The sequence below is a fragment of the Tiliqua scincoides genome, chromosome 2 (assembly GCF_035046505.1).
Source record: "Tiliqua scincoides isolate rTilSci1 chromosome 2, rTilSci1.hap2, whole genome shotgun sequence".
In the NCBI taxonomy this organism is placed as follows: domain Eukaryota; kingdom Metazoa; phylum Chordata; class Lepidosauria; order Squamata; family Scincidae; genus Tiliqua; species Tiliqua scincoides.
In genome coordinates, this window is record NC_089822.1 from 21,885,068 (window position 1) to 21,898,885 (window position 13,818).

The window sequence follows — 13,818 nt, forward strand, 5'->3', positions numbered from 1 at the left end:
GACAATATAGAACCCTGCGGCACCCCACGCCTCAAGGGCCAGCATGCCGAACAGGAGTTCCCCAGTACCACCATCTGGGATCTGTCAGCCAAGAAGGACCAGAACCACTGCAAAACAGTGCCCCCGATCCCCACCTTGGCCAGCCATCCCAGAAGGACACCTTGGTCGATGGTGTCAAAAGCCGCTGAGAGGTCTAAAAGGACTAGCAAGGATGCCCTCCCTCCATCCAGCCCTCGGCACAGGTCATCCACCAAGGCGACCAAGGCTGTCTCCATCCCGCAGCCAGGCCTGAAGCCAGATTGAAAAGGATCCAGATAATCCACTTCATCCAGGATCCTTTGGAGCTGAGACGCCACCACCAGCTCCATCACTTTGCCCAGAAACGTGAGGTTCGAGACTGGCCAATAATTATCCAATATAGAGAAGTCCAGAGAGGGCTTTTTCAGAAGGGGACGAACCACTGCTTGCTTTAATGCCAGAGGCATCACCCCCTCATAAGAACATAAGAACAGCCCCACTGGATCAGGCCATAGGCCCATCTAGTCCAGCTTCCTGTATCTCACAGCAGCCCACCAAATGCCCCAGGGAGCACACCAGATAACAAGAGACCTCATCCTGGTGCCCTCCCTTGCATCTGGCATTCTGACATAACCCATTTCTAAAATCAGGAGGTTGCACATGCACATCATGGCTTGTAACCCATAATGGATTTTTCCTCCAGAAACTTGTCCAATTCCCTTTTAAAGGCGTCCAGGCCAGATGCCATCACCACATCCTGTGGCAAGGAGTTCCACAGACCAACCACTCGCTGAGTAAAGAAATATTTTATTTTGTCTGTCCTCTCTCCCAACACTCAATTTTAGTGGATGTCCCCTGGTTCTGGTGTTATATGAGAGTGTAAAGAGCATCTCTCTATCCACTTTATCCTTCCCATGCATAATTTTGTATGTCTCAATCATGTCCCCCCTCAGGCGTCTCTTTTCTAGGCTGAAGAGGCCCAAACGCCGTAGTCTTTCCTCATAAGGAAGCAGCCCCAGCCCAGTAATCATCTTAGTCACTCTCTTTTGCACCCTTTCCATTTCCACTATGTCTTTTTTGAGATGCAGCGACCAGAACTGGACATAATACTCCAGGTGTGGCCTTACCATCTTTTTGTACAACGGCATTATAATATTAGCTGTTTTTTTCTCAATACCTCCCTCAAACACCCCCTCCCTCAAAGATGAATTTACTACCCTCTCTGTCCACTCGGCCAGTCCCTCCCAGGCAGATCTAACCAGCCATGCTGGGCACGGATCCAGCAGGAAGGCAGATGGCCTCACACTCCAAAGGATCCTGTCCACATCTTCAGGTTCTACAAGCTGAAAAAAATCCCACAAAACAGGACTGACAGGTGCCACGGGGACATCACTAGACACTGTCAACATGGAGTCCAAGTTGTGGCGAATCCAGGCGATTTTATCCACAAAGTGCCTTGCGAACATGTCACAGCGGACTTCCGTGTGTTTCTCCTGATTAGTTGGTGGGGTTTGATGGCGAAGACCCTGTACAACATGGAACACTTCCGCTGGCCGGCTCTGTGCGGATCTGATGGTGGCAGAGAAGAAGGAATGCTTCGCTGCCATCATCGCCACAGAACAGGCCTTATAATGGGCCCTAGCCTGTGTTCGGTCGGACTTGTCACGAGTCTTTCTCCACCACTGCTCAAGACGTCTACCCTGCTGCTTCATCATCCGCATATCCTCAGTAAACCAACGTTTCTCACTCTGTAGGCTACGTTGACTCTGATACATGGCAGACACCGCTTAGGAGCAATCTCATCCACAGCCCTGGCCAACTCCCTATTCCAGAGGTCAAACAGAGCCTCAGATAAGTCACTAGCCTTAGCAGCAGGAAAATCCCCCAAAGCCCTCAGGAAACCATTCGGATCCATTAGTCTTCGAGGGCGGACCATACAATAAGTTCCTGCGCCTCTCCAGGGACAGGAGGCCGCAACAAGTCTAAACCTTACCAGAAAGTGATCTGTCCATGACAACGGAGTGATCTTGATCTCCTCCACATCACCATCCCTTTGTCCCGACAAAAACACCAGGTCTAGCATGAGTTGGGGTTGAGATCTTCTGTGACAGGCCCATGGTTGCCATGGCGGCCATGAAATCCTGAGCTGCGCCTACCTCTGGGGCCTTGGTGTGCATATTGAAGTCCCCAACACCAAAAGGCGGGGGGCCTCCAATGCAACATCCGAGATCAACCCAGTCAGCTCAGGCAGGGCGACTGTTGGGCAGCAAGGCGGACGGTCCACCAACAGCATCCCAATCCTGTCCCGCCCTTCCAATGAGGCATATAGACACTCAAACCCAGTGAATTGCCGGACAGGGCTCCTGGTAAGGGAGATGGAATCCCGATAGACTATCGCGACTCCCCCCTCCCTGTCCCTGCAGTCGTGGCTGCTGCACTGCCCAGAAACCTGGAAGACAAAGCTGGGAAGGATTCACTCCTCCCGCTTCACCCAACCAGGTCTCCGTAATAGAAGTCCACACCTACAGTTAAAAGCCAGAGATATGGAGGCAGGGAGTGAGAAAAGACCCTAATCTGCAAGTTCCAACAACCCACTCCCAAACCACCTCCCCTGTCCAATCCAGTCTTGATAGCAGTATACCAAATCATTCCCCACCCCTCTCTCACAGAGGTGCAACCTCAGCCTCCTTCCAGCTCCCCTCTCTCACAGAGGAAGCCCTACTCATCTCTTATTCCTACATCAGGACTTGAGTATAAGACAAAAGGGGAGCGGCCACCAACCCATAACATTTCCCAAAAGGTGCAGACCAGGCCAAGAACAGCACAACGTTGGACACAAGAAATAGAATGCAAGCTGCGCCCTCCGTGGTTCTTCAACCAGGCTGCTATAGTGTCTCTTTCTGGCACCTAAGATGTTATTCTATCATTCCCAGCAGACGATCACATAGGAGGAAGGAAGATATTACTGCTGCTCTACTCAGCACTGGTCAGCTTTCAGTTCCACTCTTAAGCTTAATGCTAACCCGATGTCTTCTGACATCATCTCACAGATGCCTCATGCTTGTGCAGCGAGACACTACACAAGGGGAAAGGGTGTCGGGCTGTCACTGCTGGTCTGAAGTATTAAGCAGTCTGAGGTCACAGTCCACAGCAATGAATCTTCCAGGCTCCTAGGTCTCGATCCACTAGGCGAAGAGCCATGGGCAAAGAGCCCTTTGGCTCTTGCCCTTCAGCATGTGCCATGGCTCACGCCTCTGGCAAGCCAGAGGCCCCTGGTAGGCTCACGTGAAGGGAAAGAGCAATGGGGCCTTCAGAGCCTACAGAGATGTTACAGACCTGTACTTTTAACAAGCTACTATGTATATTCTTTTAACAATGATAGTCAATGGGACTTACTCCTGGGTAAGTGTGGGTAGGATTGTAGCCTAGGATTATTAAAATTTTTCCTGCTTTATGATGTCACTTCCGGTCATGATATCATTTCTGTGGGTCCTGACAGGTTCTCATTCTAAAAAGCGGGTCCCAGTGCTAAATGTGTGAGAACCACTGGTCTAGGGACTTTAATGGAGAAGAGTCTGACCCATGTGTCTGATTGATAACGACATGTCCAATGACAGCGTGATGAGACAAAGCCTCCTTCAATTAAACTAGTAGCTAAGCGAGCTGGTAGATGAAAGGGGGGAAAACAATATTTGAGGTAATCTGGTCCTCAAACCATTTAGGGCTTCAAAGGTAAGAAATTTGAACTGGGCTTAGAAATTAGCTTGAAGTTAGTGTTGGTGATGCAACATCCGAGTTGCAAGCTGACCAAATGGGCCACTGCTAAGACCTAGTAGCTACATTCTGGACTAGTTGCAGTTTCCAAACACTTTTCAAAGGAAGCACATGTAGGGCACCTTACAGGAATCTCACCTTTTCAACTAGGGTCAGGGTGATCATGCCCAGGTAGGTGCCCCTTTTCCTGGAACAGACACAACTGACACACCAGCTTAAAGCTACAAAAGCATTCCTGGCCGCAGTCAATTGTTACCATCCAGATGCAAGGCTGGAGCACTCCCAAGCTATGAGTGCAATTCTTTAGGCCGCTGGTTCTCAGACATTTTAGCATTGGGACCCACCTAAAGAAAGTTTCACTTTACCAGCCACTCAAGCCTCTGTGACTCTAATGGTGATTGGGCAGCAATGCTGCCCCAAGTAGCAAGTTGTTTAACTCTTGATGCACATAGGCTAAACTACTCTGTCAGTTTTATGAATCACTAAAACTTGGGTCAAGACCCACAGTTTGGCCACAGACCCACAGTTTGAGAACCACTACTTTAGGCCCTAATGAATTGGGCTCATAGCCTGGAAGTGTTCCAGCTTAGGGGAATGCAACCCCATCTAAAGCAGGCTATATTTCTATTTCAGGATCAGAAGTCTCACAAAAAGCACTTCTGTCTGGATTAAGTCTCCAATTGTTAGCTTGAATGAATCACAGATCTCAGATACCGGTTCAAGACTTTGATAGTCTTGCTGGAATAAGCAAGGAGAAATAGAGCTATGCGTCACTGCTTACAGACAATGCCATATTCCAAATCTCCAGATGAACTGACTTAGTGGCTTCATGCAGATACCAAATAGTATGGAGGGTAAGATGGAACAATAAGATTCCATTGGCCACAGTATTCAACAGTAGTCAACTAATTCCATCTTCCGAAACCTGTCCTCCAGGAGGAACCAGAACCATTACAGCCCAGCAACCCTAATCCCAATCAACCCAGGTTATCCAGGATACCACAGCTGGTGGAACTGAAAGCCACAGAAATCCAGCAGGATCAACAGGCATAGGGTACCCTTTCCAGCTCCTGGCACAGATCAATCATGAAAGCAACCAAGGCATTTGCATTCCAAAACTGGTTCAGGATCTAGTCTCAAATGAATTCAGTCTTTTTGTAGTTTGTCATCTAGTTTCACTTTCAACTAGATGCCACTTTCTGGCATTTCTTTGCTGAATCCTAATTTCTTCATATGTATCCAAAAACACTTATACTAACACCTCCCATCTGTCCTATTCACTTCTCACTCTACAAAGGGGAATAAGTTCTCACCTTTAAGACTGCCTTTCTCACTCTGTAGGCTTGGTTCTCCCCTGCCTTCTTTCATTCACATTTCATTCCAACCAGAAGTCTTTACTGATGCACCCTCAATCACCCAAGTTGCTTTCGCAGTTTACAATTAACATATCTTCTCAAGAAACAGTTTCTTTTGCAAAGCACTTTTCTATCACCTACTCGCCACTTATTCCTGGACCACAAACAATTCAGCTTATCAACAGGTAAACAACAGCAGTTGCTTTATTTTGCATCATGCATCATATTTGTTCCTTGGTTATCTCTCCCCCCAATGTTTTGCTTTGCGTGTACGTTAGAGATGGTAGCAACACTGAGAGAAAAAAATCTTGTGAGGGATCCAATCTTACCCTGATCGTTTACATGCGAAATACAGACACATACAGACACAACCCTACAGTTAGATAATGGAAATAATAGTACAGTATTTAAAAAATGTAGAAAATAAACTGCAGATCATCCTTCAATAGCACTTTACCAACTCTGGCACAAAAAAGATCATGCCAGAATTTGACCTTTTTAGTTTTCATCCATTTTTATGTTCTGCAACATGTCTAGATGTCTGTTACTTGAATAACAAACTGACAGGACAATTAGCCTGATCCAATATAGAATTCCTATCATTATGCAACTTCAGCCTCATGTCCGGGCACTAACTCGATATTCTCATGAAATGTTGCCAGCATCCAGTAAAAAGCATACTATTCTTTAGAAGAGTGGTCTCTGAACTGGAGATTGCTGCATCCCGGAAAAACCCTCCCCGTCCCAGCCAGCATTTACCATTCTGCCAGAGAACCATATCTTATTGCCCTCCATTGCTGTACAGGCCACTCTAGGCAACTGTGTCCCAACAGGCTGTGTAGCAGGACGTCCAGGCAGATGTGACAGTCCACAGCGTTCTTGTACAGCAATGGAGGGCAATAAGACGCAGTGCTCGAGCAGAACAGTAAGCACTACTCACAGGGGGAATGATTAGACAGGCTGCAGAATCTGCCCCATGAGCCAGAGTCTGGAGAGCCCCGCTTCAGAAGACTCACATAAAATGATATGGTTTTGTGCCAGGAAAAATTGCTCTCCACTGAAAGGGGGGGGAAGGTTACACCACTTAAAACACTCTCTCTCATTAACAATTTTTGCCAGTATTTAAAGATAGCGTGACAGCTTACCAATTTAAAGTTGCATAGTAGACACAAACACTTTTCTCCTAAATATAACTTTTTGATTATAAAGTTGATGATTTCCTGGCACTGTTATCAATGCATACAAAAGTCAGTAATACAGTGAACTGCACAGAAGTTCAGCTCGGAAACCAACCCAGAATACCTGTGTGTAAGTTACCTACATTAAAAAAAGGTTCTTCTCTGCTAACAGATGAATGTGGCACAAGAGTAAAAATTTAAATGATTGGAAGTTTTCTTTATAGTACCTCAGAATTACAGTTGTTTTGGTCTGAAACACACTCTGTTTGGAACTCTGGGAAGCTACTGCCAATCAATGCAGATATTACTAAGTTGCACGGACCAGCAATTTTATTCTGTTTAAAGTAGTCTCCTATTGGAGTGAAATTTGGGGTTAAAAGACAAGGAAATATCCCTAGGTTTATGTGGCTTTGTTCCTTTATGAAAACATAAGCATACTCCTTTATGTGAGATCAGTCAGAATAATTCTGTTTTTGTGCTCCTGTTGCACAATTTGTCCTGCTAATTCTAAACTTCTTGTTAAACCACATTTCCCCTCCAATTCTCAAGACCTAACATTTCCAACTCGAACACCTTATTTCTCAAATTCAGTCATGTATCACCACATCTATGTTTGTGTAATGTGAGCTGATGGGCTATTAGTTTCTTCTTTAAACAGGGGACTGTTTAAAATTCTATTTTAAAATTTAAAATTGCTATTTAAAATTCCAGGAGACACACACTGTCAGGAGTGAAATTATGGCAGAAACAAAGCCCCCCCACCCCCACTAACTGCTGTCATATCACTCTTGTGTGTCCCCTCCCAAACCCACAATAAAACAACTCCCTGAGCTACATTACACAATTAGTATAGTGTGTTACTTTGCCCCAGTTTAGCATTTATTTCTTCCTTTCTGTAACTTGCCTTTTCCCCCTTCATCTACTGGCCATCTTTTTTGGGTTCAGTACCTACGCTCTTCTTCACATTTCTCCCTTCTCCTCTACCCTTACTTTTGGAATGTTACCTTGGCTTTAGATTTTCTGCGTGCAGGCAAGGACTGTGACTAATTACTTGTTGAAAGTACAGATTCTAGCTATTGTAGGTGCTTGATAAATTAAATATCATTATTTATTATCATTAAAACAAAGGTAAAGGAATGTAAAACCACCAGTTTGACACGCAAGTGATTAACAATGTTATACCTCCAAGCTCTTTAACATTCAAGATGGCATTCTGGAATGGCACTGCTTTTATGCTAAAACCTGAAAGTAGAGACAAAACAAAAGTTAATAAATTTTGCAGTAAAGAGGCCATCTATAGCAGTATGCTTGAAACAGTAACAGTTTTGGCACTTATTCTTCTCGGGTTAGAGCCTCCAATATCTTGTGAGTTTAGAGTGCCTGGGCGGAGTTTCAAAAACTATTTTTTCACTAAACCATTTCCTAATCCAAGCTCTTTTCTTTCCTCCATTCTTCTGTGATCCTTTTTGGAATTACTTAAAACACACAAATCAGGGTGGCAGAATAGTCATATAAAGCGTATAAGCACTTATTTTGCATAATTTATTCTAAAAGTACCAAGGGCACTTTAAGGAAGGAACACAGAAGGCACACTTTCCTGATTACAACCACCTAAACAGAAAAAGACTTGAAAATTATATAATTGCTTCAAACTATCCTTAGTACCAACAGTTAGTTCAAACAGCTGATGGAAAATTTAAATCAGTTACCTTCCAGTTTTCTTTATCTCTCTGCATTCTTTCAATTCATACCAAATTGCAAAATCAAATTAATCTCACTGTAATGGGAAATGGTACAAATTGACAACTAAAACCAAAATGGAGAACTGTCCAAACCCAAGAATGATTTATTACTACTTATATCAGTGCTTCCAATTCTCATACCTAGGAATAATGGTTTTGTTTTTTAGATAAAAATTGGCAGGCTTACCTCACTTTAAAATCTGAAAAGATATGAGTATGGAATAATGACTGGCTGTGGTAGAACAAAGGAAAGGTGATCATCTAGAAAGAAAGAGTTTGCATATAGGAGCTCTCAACAAGCAGGTATCCTTCCTACAACTCTAGACGAATCCAGTAAGTACTGCTTCTCTGCATCCTTTTTCCCATACCTTGCTAATCTGAGTTTGGGTAGGGCCAGATTCACAGGGACATTTCAACTCCCCTGCATCTGAAGCATACATAACATAGTACTTGTTCTATGTGCACCTTTCTTCAGCACAATAGCACTGTATATATATGAATGAAAAGAGTCATTCCTGAGCAAAAAATTTCACTGCAAGTCCAAGGCACTTATCACTGGAATGGCTTTGGTTTCAGAAGGGAACAAAGTTCAGTGATGGAGCACATCTTTTGCAAAAAAAAAAAGAAAGGCTAGATCCCTGGCATCTCCAGGGATGGCAGAGAAAAGACCCCTATCTATAACCCAGGAGAATTACTGTCAGTTTGTATAAAAACTGACTTAAGTAGACCAATGGTCTACTAATTCAGTATTTGGCAGCTTTAAATGCTCATATCTACCAGTGCTTCCTTAGCAGACTCTTCAGAAATCATTAACTTGAAGAAGTTTTCAATAAGCTTATACCTGACTCACACCTCTAAGAAGTTCACCTATCTATTGTTCCATACTTTCTATCTTCTCCAGTTGAATTCCTTTATTTCCAGAATCCACCCATTCTATAGATCTAAGACATACCTACTGCATCTTCCCTTGAACACAAATAACGGAGGCACAACAAATTATAGTGGTAGGCTATAGTACCCTCCAAAGTATTCTCCTTCTATCTGTGCCATGTTGCATACTACATATAAGAACCAGTACAATTATGGCTTGAATGCAAGGTGGAAAATTCCCCACCCTACCCAAACAAACAAACCAATTGTACAAAATCATCCAAAAAGTTCATTTTAGAAATTAAAGCCTTAGATGGCATATATTGTTGAACTGACATAGCCTCCACTGGTATATCCGAGGAATTGCATATCCTCCAGATCATATTGTATCGGGTCACCAAAATGTCTCTGGACAAGAAAACCCAACTTCAATATAGAATCCTTTGGATAATCATGAAATACAATTGATATAGGAGAGAGGTCTACCTACAAGTCCTGCACTGCTACAAAGAAACGTAATCAAAATTCCATGGCAGCTACTAATGAACACCTACTTGACTTCTTCAGCACCTACTTGACTTCTGAAATTCGTGTCAGCACTGGAATAGATTAATAGAGAAATGAAAGATGGATTGTAGAAAAGTGAGATTAGAAAGTTGATTTCCTTGAGATGTTATTTGAGCGGCACCTTGAAATGATGAGTTATATAAAAGAGACACTTAATTTCAGCTACTAGTGATCTCTGGGAAGACACTGATCTCCTCAAAGTCACATCCAATTTATTAAGAATAAAAGAATGAGTCCAGGTGCAGCTAGAAATGGCCAGGAAATGAACAATGAATTGACACACGTCATTATTTGCATGATATTACCTATAATTCAAATATTTTTTCCAATGTAAGCACATTTTCATTTGGGTCTGAAATAACTACAAACAGGCGAGGTAAGCATCTCCTTCGACTCACAGGCTATGAGAACTGAACAGGGTGAGGAGGTGAGGGCAAAATAAAATACAGAGTAAAATTTAGCTTTCCCTGTCAGTTTCCAAGGCAGGAAAATCCCAATTTTTTTAAACCCATAACTTGTACTCACCTGTTGTGGATCCGATATTCTCCCTATTTTCACTGCAGAGCTGTGACAATAGACTAGTCTTGCCTGAGCCAGTAAGACCTATGCAAACCAAATCATACTCTGGTCGGGGTGGCGGAGGTACTTTGCAGCAAAGTGCTCGGAAACACTGTTGGAGAGGATATAAAGAAGCAAAGGTTAATCACACCTGTGATGAACAACAACATTTCTCAGTGAACAACACTGGCAAAGAAGAATCAAAACAGAGTCTTGTTAAACAGCTTTGAAAGGAACTACAAGTTTATTACCAAAAAACTACATTTCAAGCATATCCTGCTTTTGCTGTTTTGCAAATCCTGTTACTCAAGGTGTCTACCTCAAATATATGATTTCACTAAGGGTGTAATCCTAACCCCTTATGTCAGTGCTTTCCAGCACTGACATAAGGGCAATGCAGCTCTGAGGTAAGGAAACAAACATTCCCTTACTTTGAGGATGCCTTTGTGAGTAAGACCCAACTGCAGGATGCAGCACATGCCCCATTGGCACCGCTATGCCAGTGCTGGAAAGCACTGACATAAGGGGTTAGGACTCCGCCCTAAGTTACACATGGGTGCCTAAATTACACATGGGGCTCAAGAGAGTTTTGGATAGAGGTTGGAATCACCAAGTCAGATTAAGGCTACAGTTTTCAAAGGGAAGAAAAAGGTGTCTTTCTGAAAGAGAGTTGTTAGTGTTAGGCTGCAATCCTAACCAATTTTCCAGCACTGACATCAGGGCAATGCAACTCAGAGGTAAGGGAACAAACACTTCCCTACCTTGAGGAAGCCTCCATGACTGCCTCCCAACTGCAAGATGCAGCATATGCCCCACTGGCACAGCTATGCCAGTGCTGGAAAGTTGGTTAGGATTACGCCCTTAGTTGCTTACTAGCACCCTGTTCGCCCATCCTATCCCATCTGATTATTTAACTTGCAAAGAGTCAGTTAATGGGGGGGGGTTGCATCTTTTGAATCTGTTTATCTGTAATTTCAAGTCACAAAAAGGAACTGCAAGACCTGACTTCCTTCTTTTTTCAAAGGCTTTCACAAACTCGCCTTAAGATTAAGTGAGGATAATTTTGGGCAAATTTCGTATTTTCCTTTTATACAGACAAGTCATTAAGCAGCAATCAAACCCAAGAAACTGAGTTTCAGCAGAATGTACTCCTATCACATGATCCTAGGGGACAATAAAAGTGTGAAGATCACTATAGAAAACAACGGTATAAAATCAGTATAAAATCTTGAATTAGATGAAAAACAGGGAGTTCAATCTTGAAAGTTTTTTACACTCTTCCTTAAACTATCTGATCACAAGATACTTTTAGGTCTTAATTCCTAGTTGTGCTACTCTCCCAAATGGACAAGGACCACACATGATTTATGAAAATAACAGCACATCTATAAAGGAATCAAGAAGCAATTAACTATTTAGTGGTATGGAATTCCTTTGCAATGTCTACATAAGCCTTTGTCATCTGCAAAAAGAAACCCAATTTCTTCCTATGGGGCATATTTGCCTTTTAATTCAATAAAAAAATAGCTTTATAGATTGCAAAAGCCAAATAAATCCTTAACACATTGGGAGCCAAGGGTGATGAGAATACTCAGGGAACGTGCTGCTACAGTTTATAGTGCTTCAGAGAACAGATTTAAACACATTAAACATACAGTTCCATAAAGGTTGTACCTTCATATTTAACAGACCTGCACCTGTGTTTATTCAGCACAAGATTTCTTAGCTTAATCACTACAGTTTATTTGTTATTGTACGTAGCCCCAGACAGTAAATATAGCTATGGGACAATAAACTGCATTTTTGAAAATGCCTCAACTTGTCACCTAAATTCAGTAAACAGAAGAGAGCCCTACAGGGAGAGCCTCAGGTTACCTCTAAGTTGATGACTGAACTTTAAGGCTGCTTCACACATTACAGATATAGTTGGCAGGTATTCCATGAAAAAGGTACATGTCTTCTATCAGGCACATGCCATGTACCCACCCACATCTTTAACTTGTAAAAGTCATTGTATGATGAATTTGCTCTTCAGACAGACTGCAAACTTTGGTGGTAAAAGAATACCCAATGCTGTTCCTATTAAACTAAATAGCAGTGGTTTGGAAGCCATGTCACTCAGCAAGTCTAAAACCACAGGAGGAAGAAAAATCTCAATGTACTCCAATAAAACACTGTGGTCAAATATTAATAAAGTTTACTTTCCAAATCTAAGAGAATGGTTGGTGGTCTCTTGCATGAATTCAGTTCCACTCTGGGGAAGCACAACTTCTACCTACACACAGTATATGAACAAAGGGAAGCCCCAGCAATTATGTATCCTGGCAGCAAAGTATCAAGGTAAAAGGGAAGCACAGACATTCTACCGCAACCATAGGAAATGTCTAACCACTGCAGCAGTAGGAACCTGAAACCACAGATAGCCGTGAACCCTATTCAAAACCCCACCATTGCACTTGTGACTCACCTCTTTTTATTTGCAGACGCTTGGCAAAAGGCAGCTTCCCCCCCCCCTTTTGCTTCAGAACAGGAAGCAGACAGAGAACCGAGACTCAGCACCTACCATAATGCTACAGGAGGCAACAGTTAAAATGCTAACAGCAAGTGGACAGCAGAGAATTTCCTCTGAGTGTTCTTGCTACAACTTCCTGCAGTTTCCCTCTAGCAACTATGAATCTAGAATCTCACTGTCTGTTCCTTTTCCAAAGTGAAAGAAAAAAAAGCTGCCTTTGCAAAATTTCTGCAAATGAAAAGAGGCGCAATGAGCGCAATGGGAAGAATTGAGAACTGCAGATAAGTGAAGCTATGGGTATGGAACCCACAGATACAGGGGGAGGGGAGCACTAGCCTTTAGTAGATTATCTGAGGTTTAAATGAGGGCATAGCAAGGAAGGACACCAATTGTCAGCAGCTGAATCCTAGGGAGACAATTCTGTAGAAACATGCCGTTTTTAAGTTCTACTACGGCCCTTTAAAGCTCAACTGGTTGCACTAAAACTCAACCAGAAACTCGGAGTAACCCCAGACTAGAAGTTTACTAGAGGGGAAGTCTAGTATATAAACTGAGGTCAGCCGCAGCATGGATTTAGCTAATCAGTTTATAAAGCATTCCAGCATTATAAAGCAAACCATCAAGGTAAATAGGATGCAAACAGGTGAGTTTGAGTTGACAACAGGAGTGGGAGGGCACTACCAAGCTTTCCAAAATAAAATAGAAAATAGGAGTTAGCTTTCCAAGACAGAAAATACCATCAAAAGCCAGTAAACTAGTTATAAAGGAAGAAAGCCAGCAGGGGCTGGGTGCATTCCAATGCGACAAAAGTGCCATATGTATGACAATCTGTCTGTTAGGCCATAAATCATGAATGTACCCTTGGTCCAATGAGCTCCTGGCTCTCAAGGATCAAGTTGGTTCTCTTGATAATGAGGGTGCTGACATTCTAAGTTATCCCGAAGTAGAAACAGTACAATATGGAATTTTGGAAAATGGTACAATTGGTACAATGGAATATGAAGAACACGTAGGACAGGATAGCTGGTCAAAGAGAATAAAACATTATGGCAGTGGTTCTCCTGGGGGAGTTTATTTATTTAATTTATATACCACCTTTCTTTGGTCCTCAGATTTCTCCTCAGACTTTAATCCAAGGCGGTTTACATAGGCAGGCTGTTCTAAACCCCCATAGGGATTTTTACAATTGAATAGTTCTAGTCTTTCATAGAACTCCTCCTTCCAGCTGGATTCCTTTCGGGTCT

At 42.8% G+C, this 13,818-nt stretch overlaps 1 protein-coding gene across 1 annotated transcript in view; it reads right to left on the reverse strand.

Moving 5' to 3' along the window:
• Nucleotides 1-13,818, reverse strand: part of ARL15 (ADP ribosylation factor like GTPase 15) — a 227,815-nt gene that overhangs the window by 136,400 nt on the left and 77,597 nt on the right. Inside the window, exons 2-3 of the mRNA XM_066615185.1 lie at nt 10,030-10,174; nt 7,508-7,567 (exon numbers count right to left, since the gene is read on the reverse strand). Coding sequence (XP_066471282.1) covers nt 7,508-7,567; nt 10,030-10,174 — 205 coding nt within the window. The remainder of the gene's footprint in view (nt 1-7,507; nt 7,568-10,029; nt 10,175-13,818) is intronic.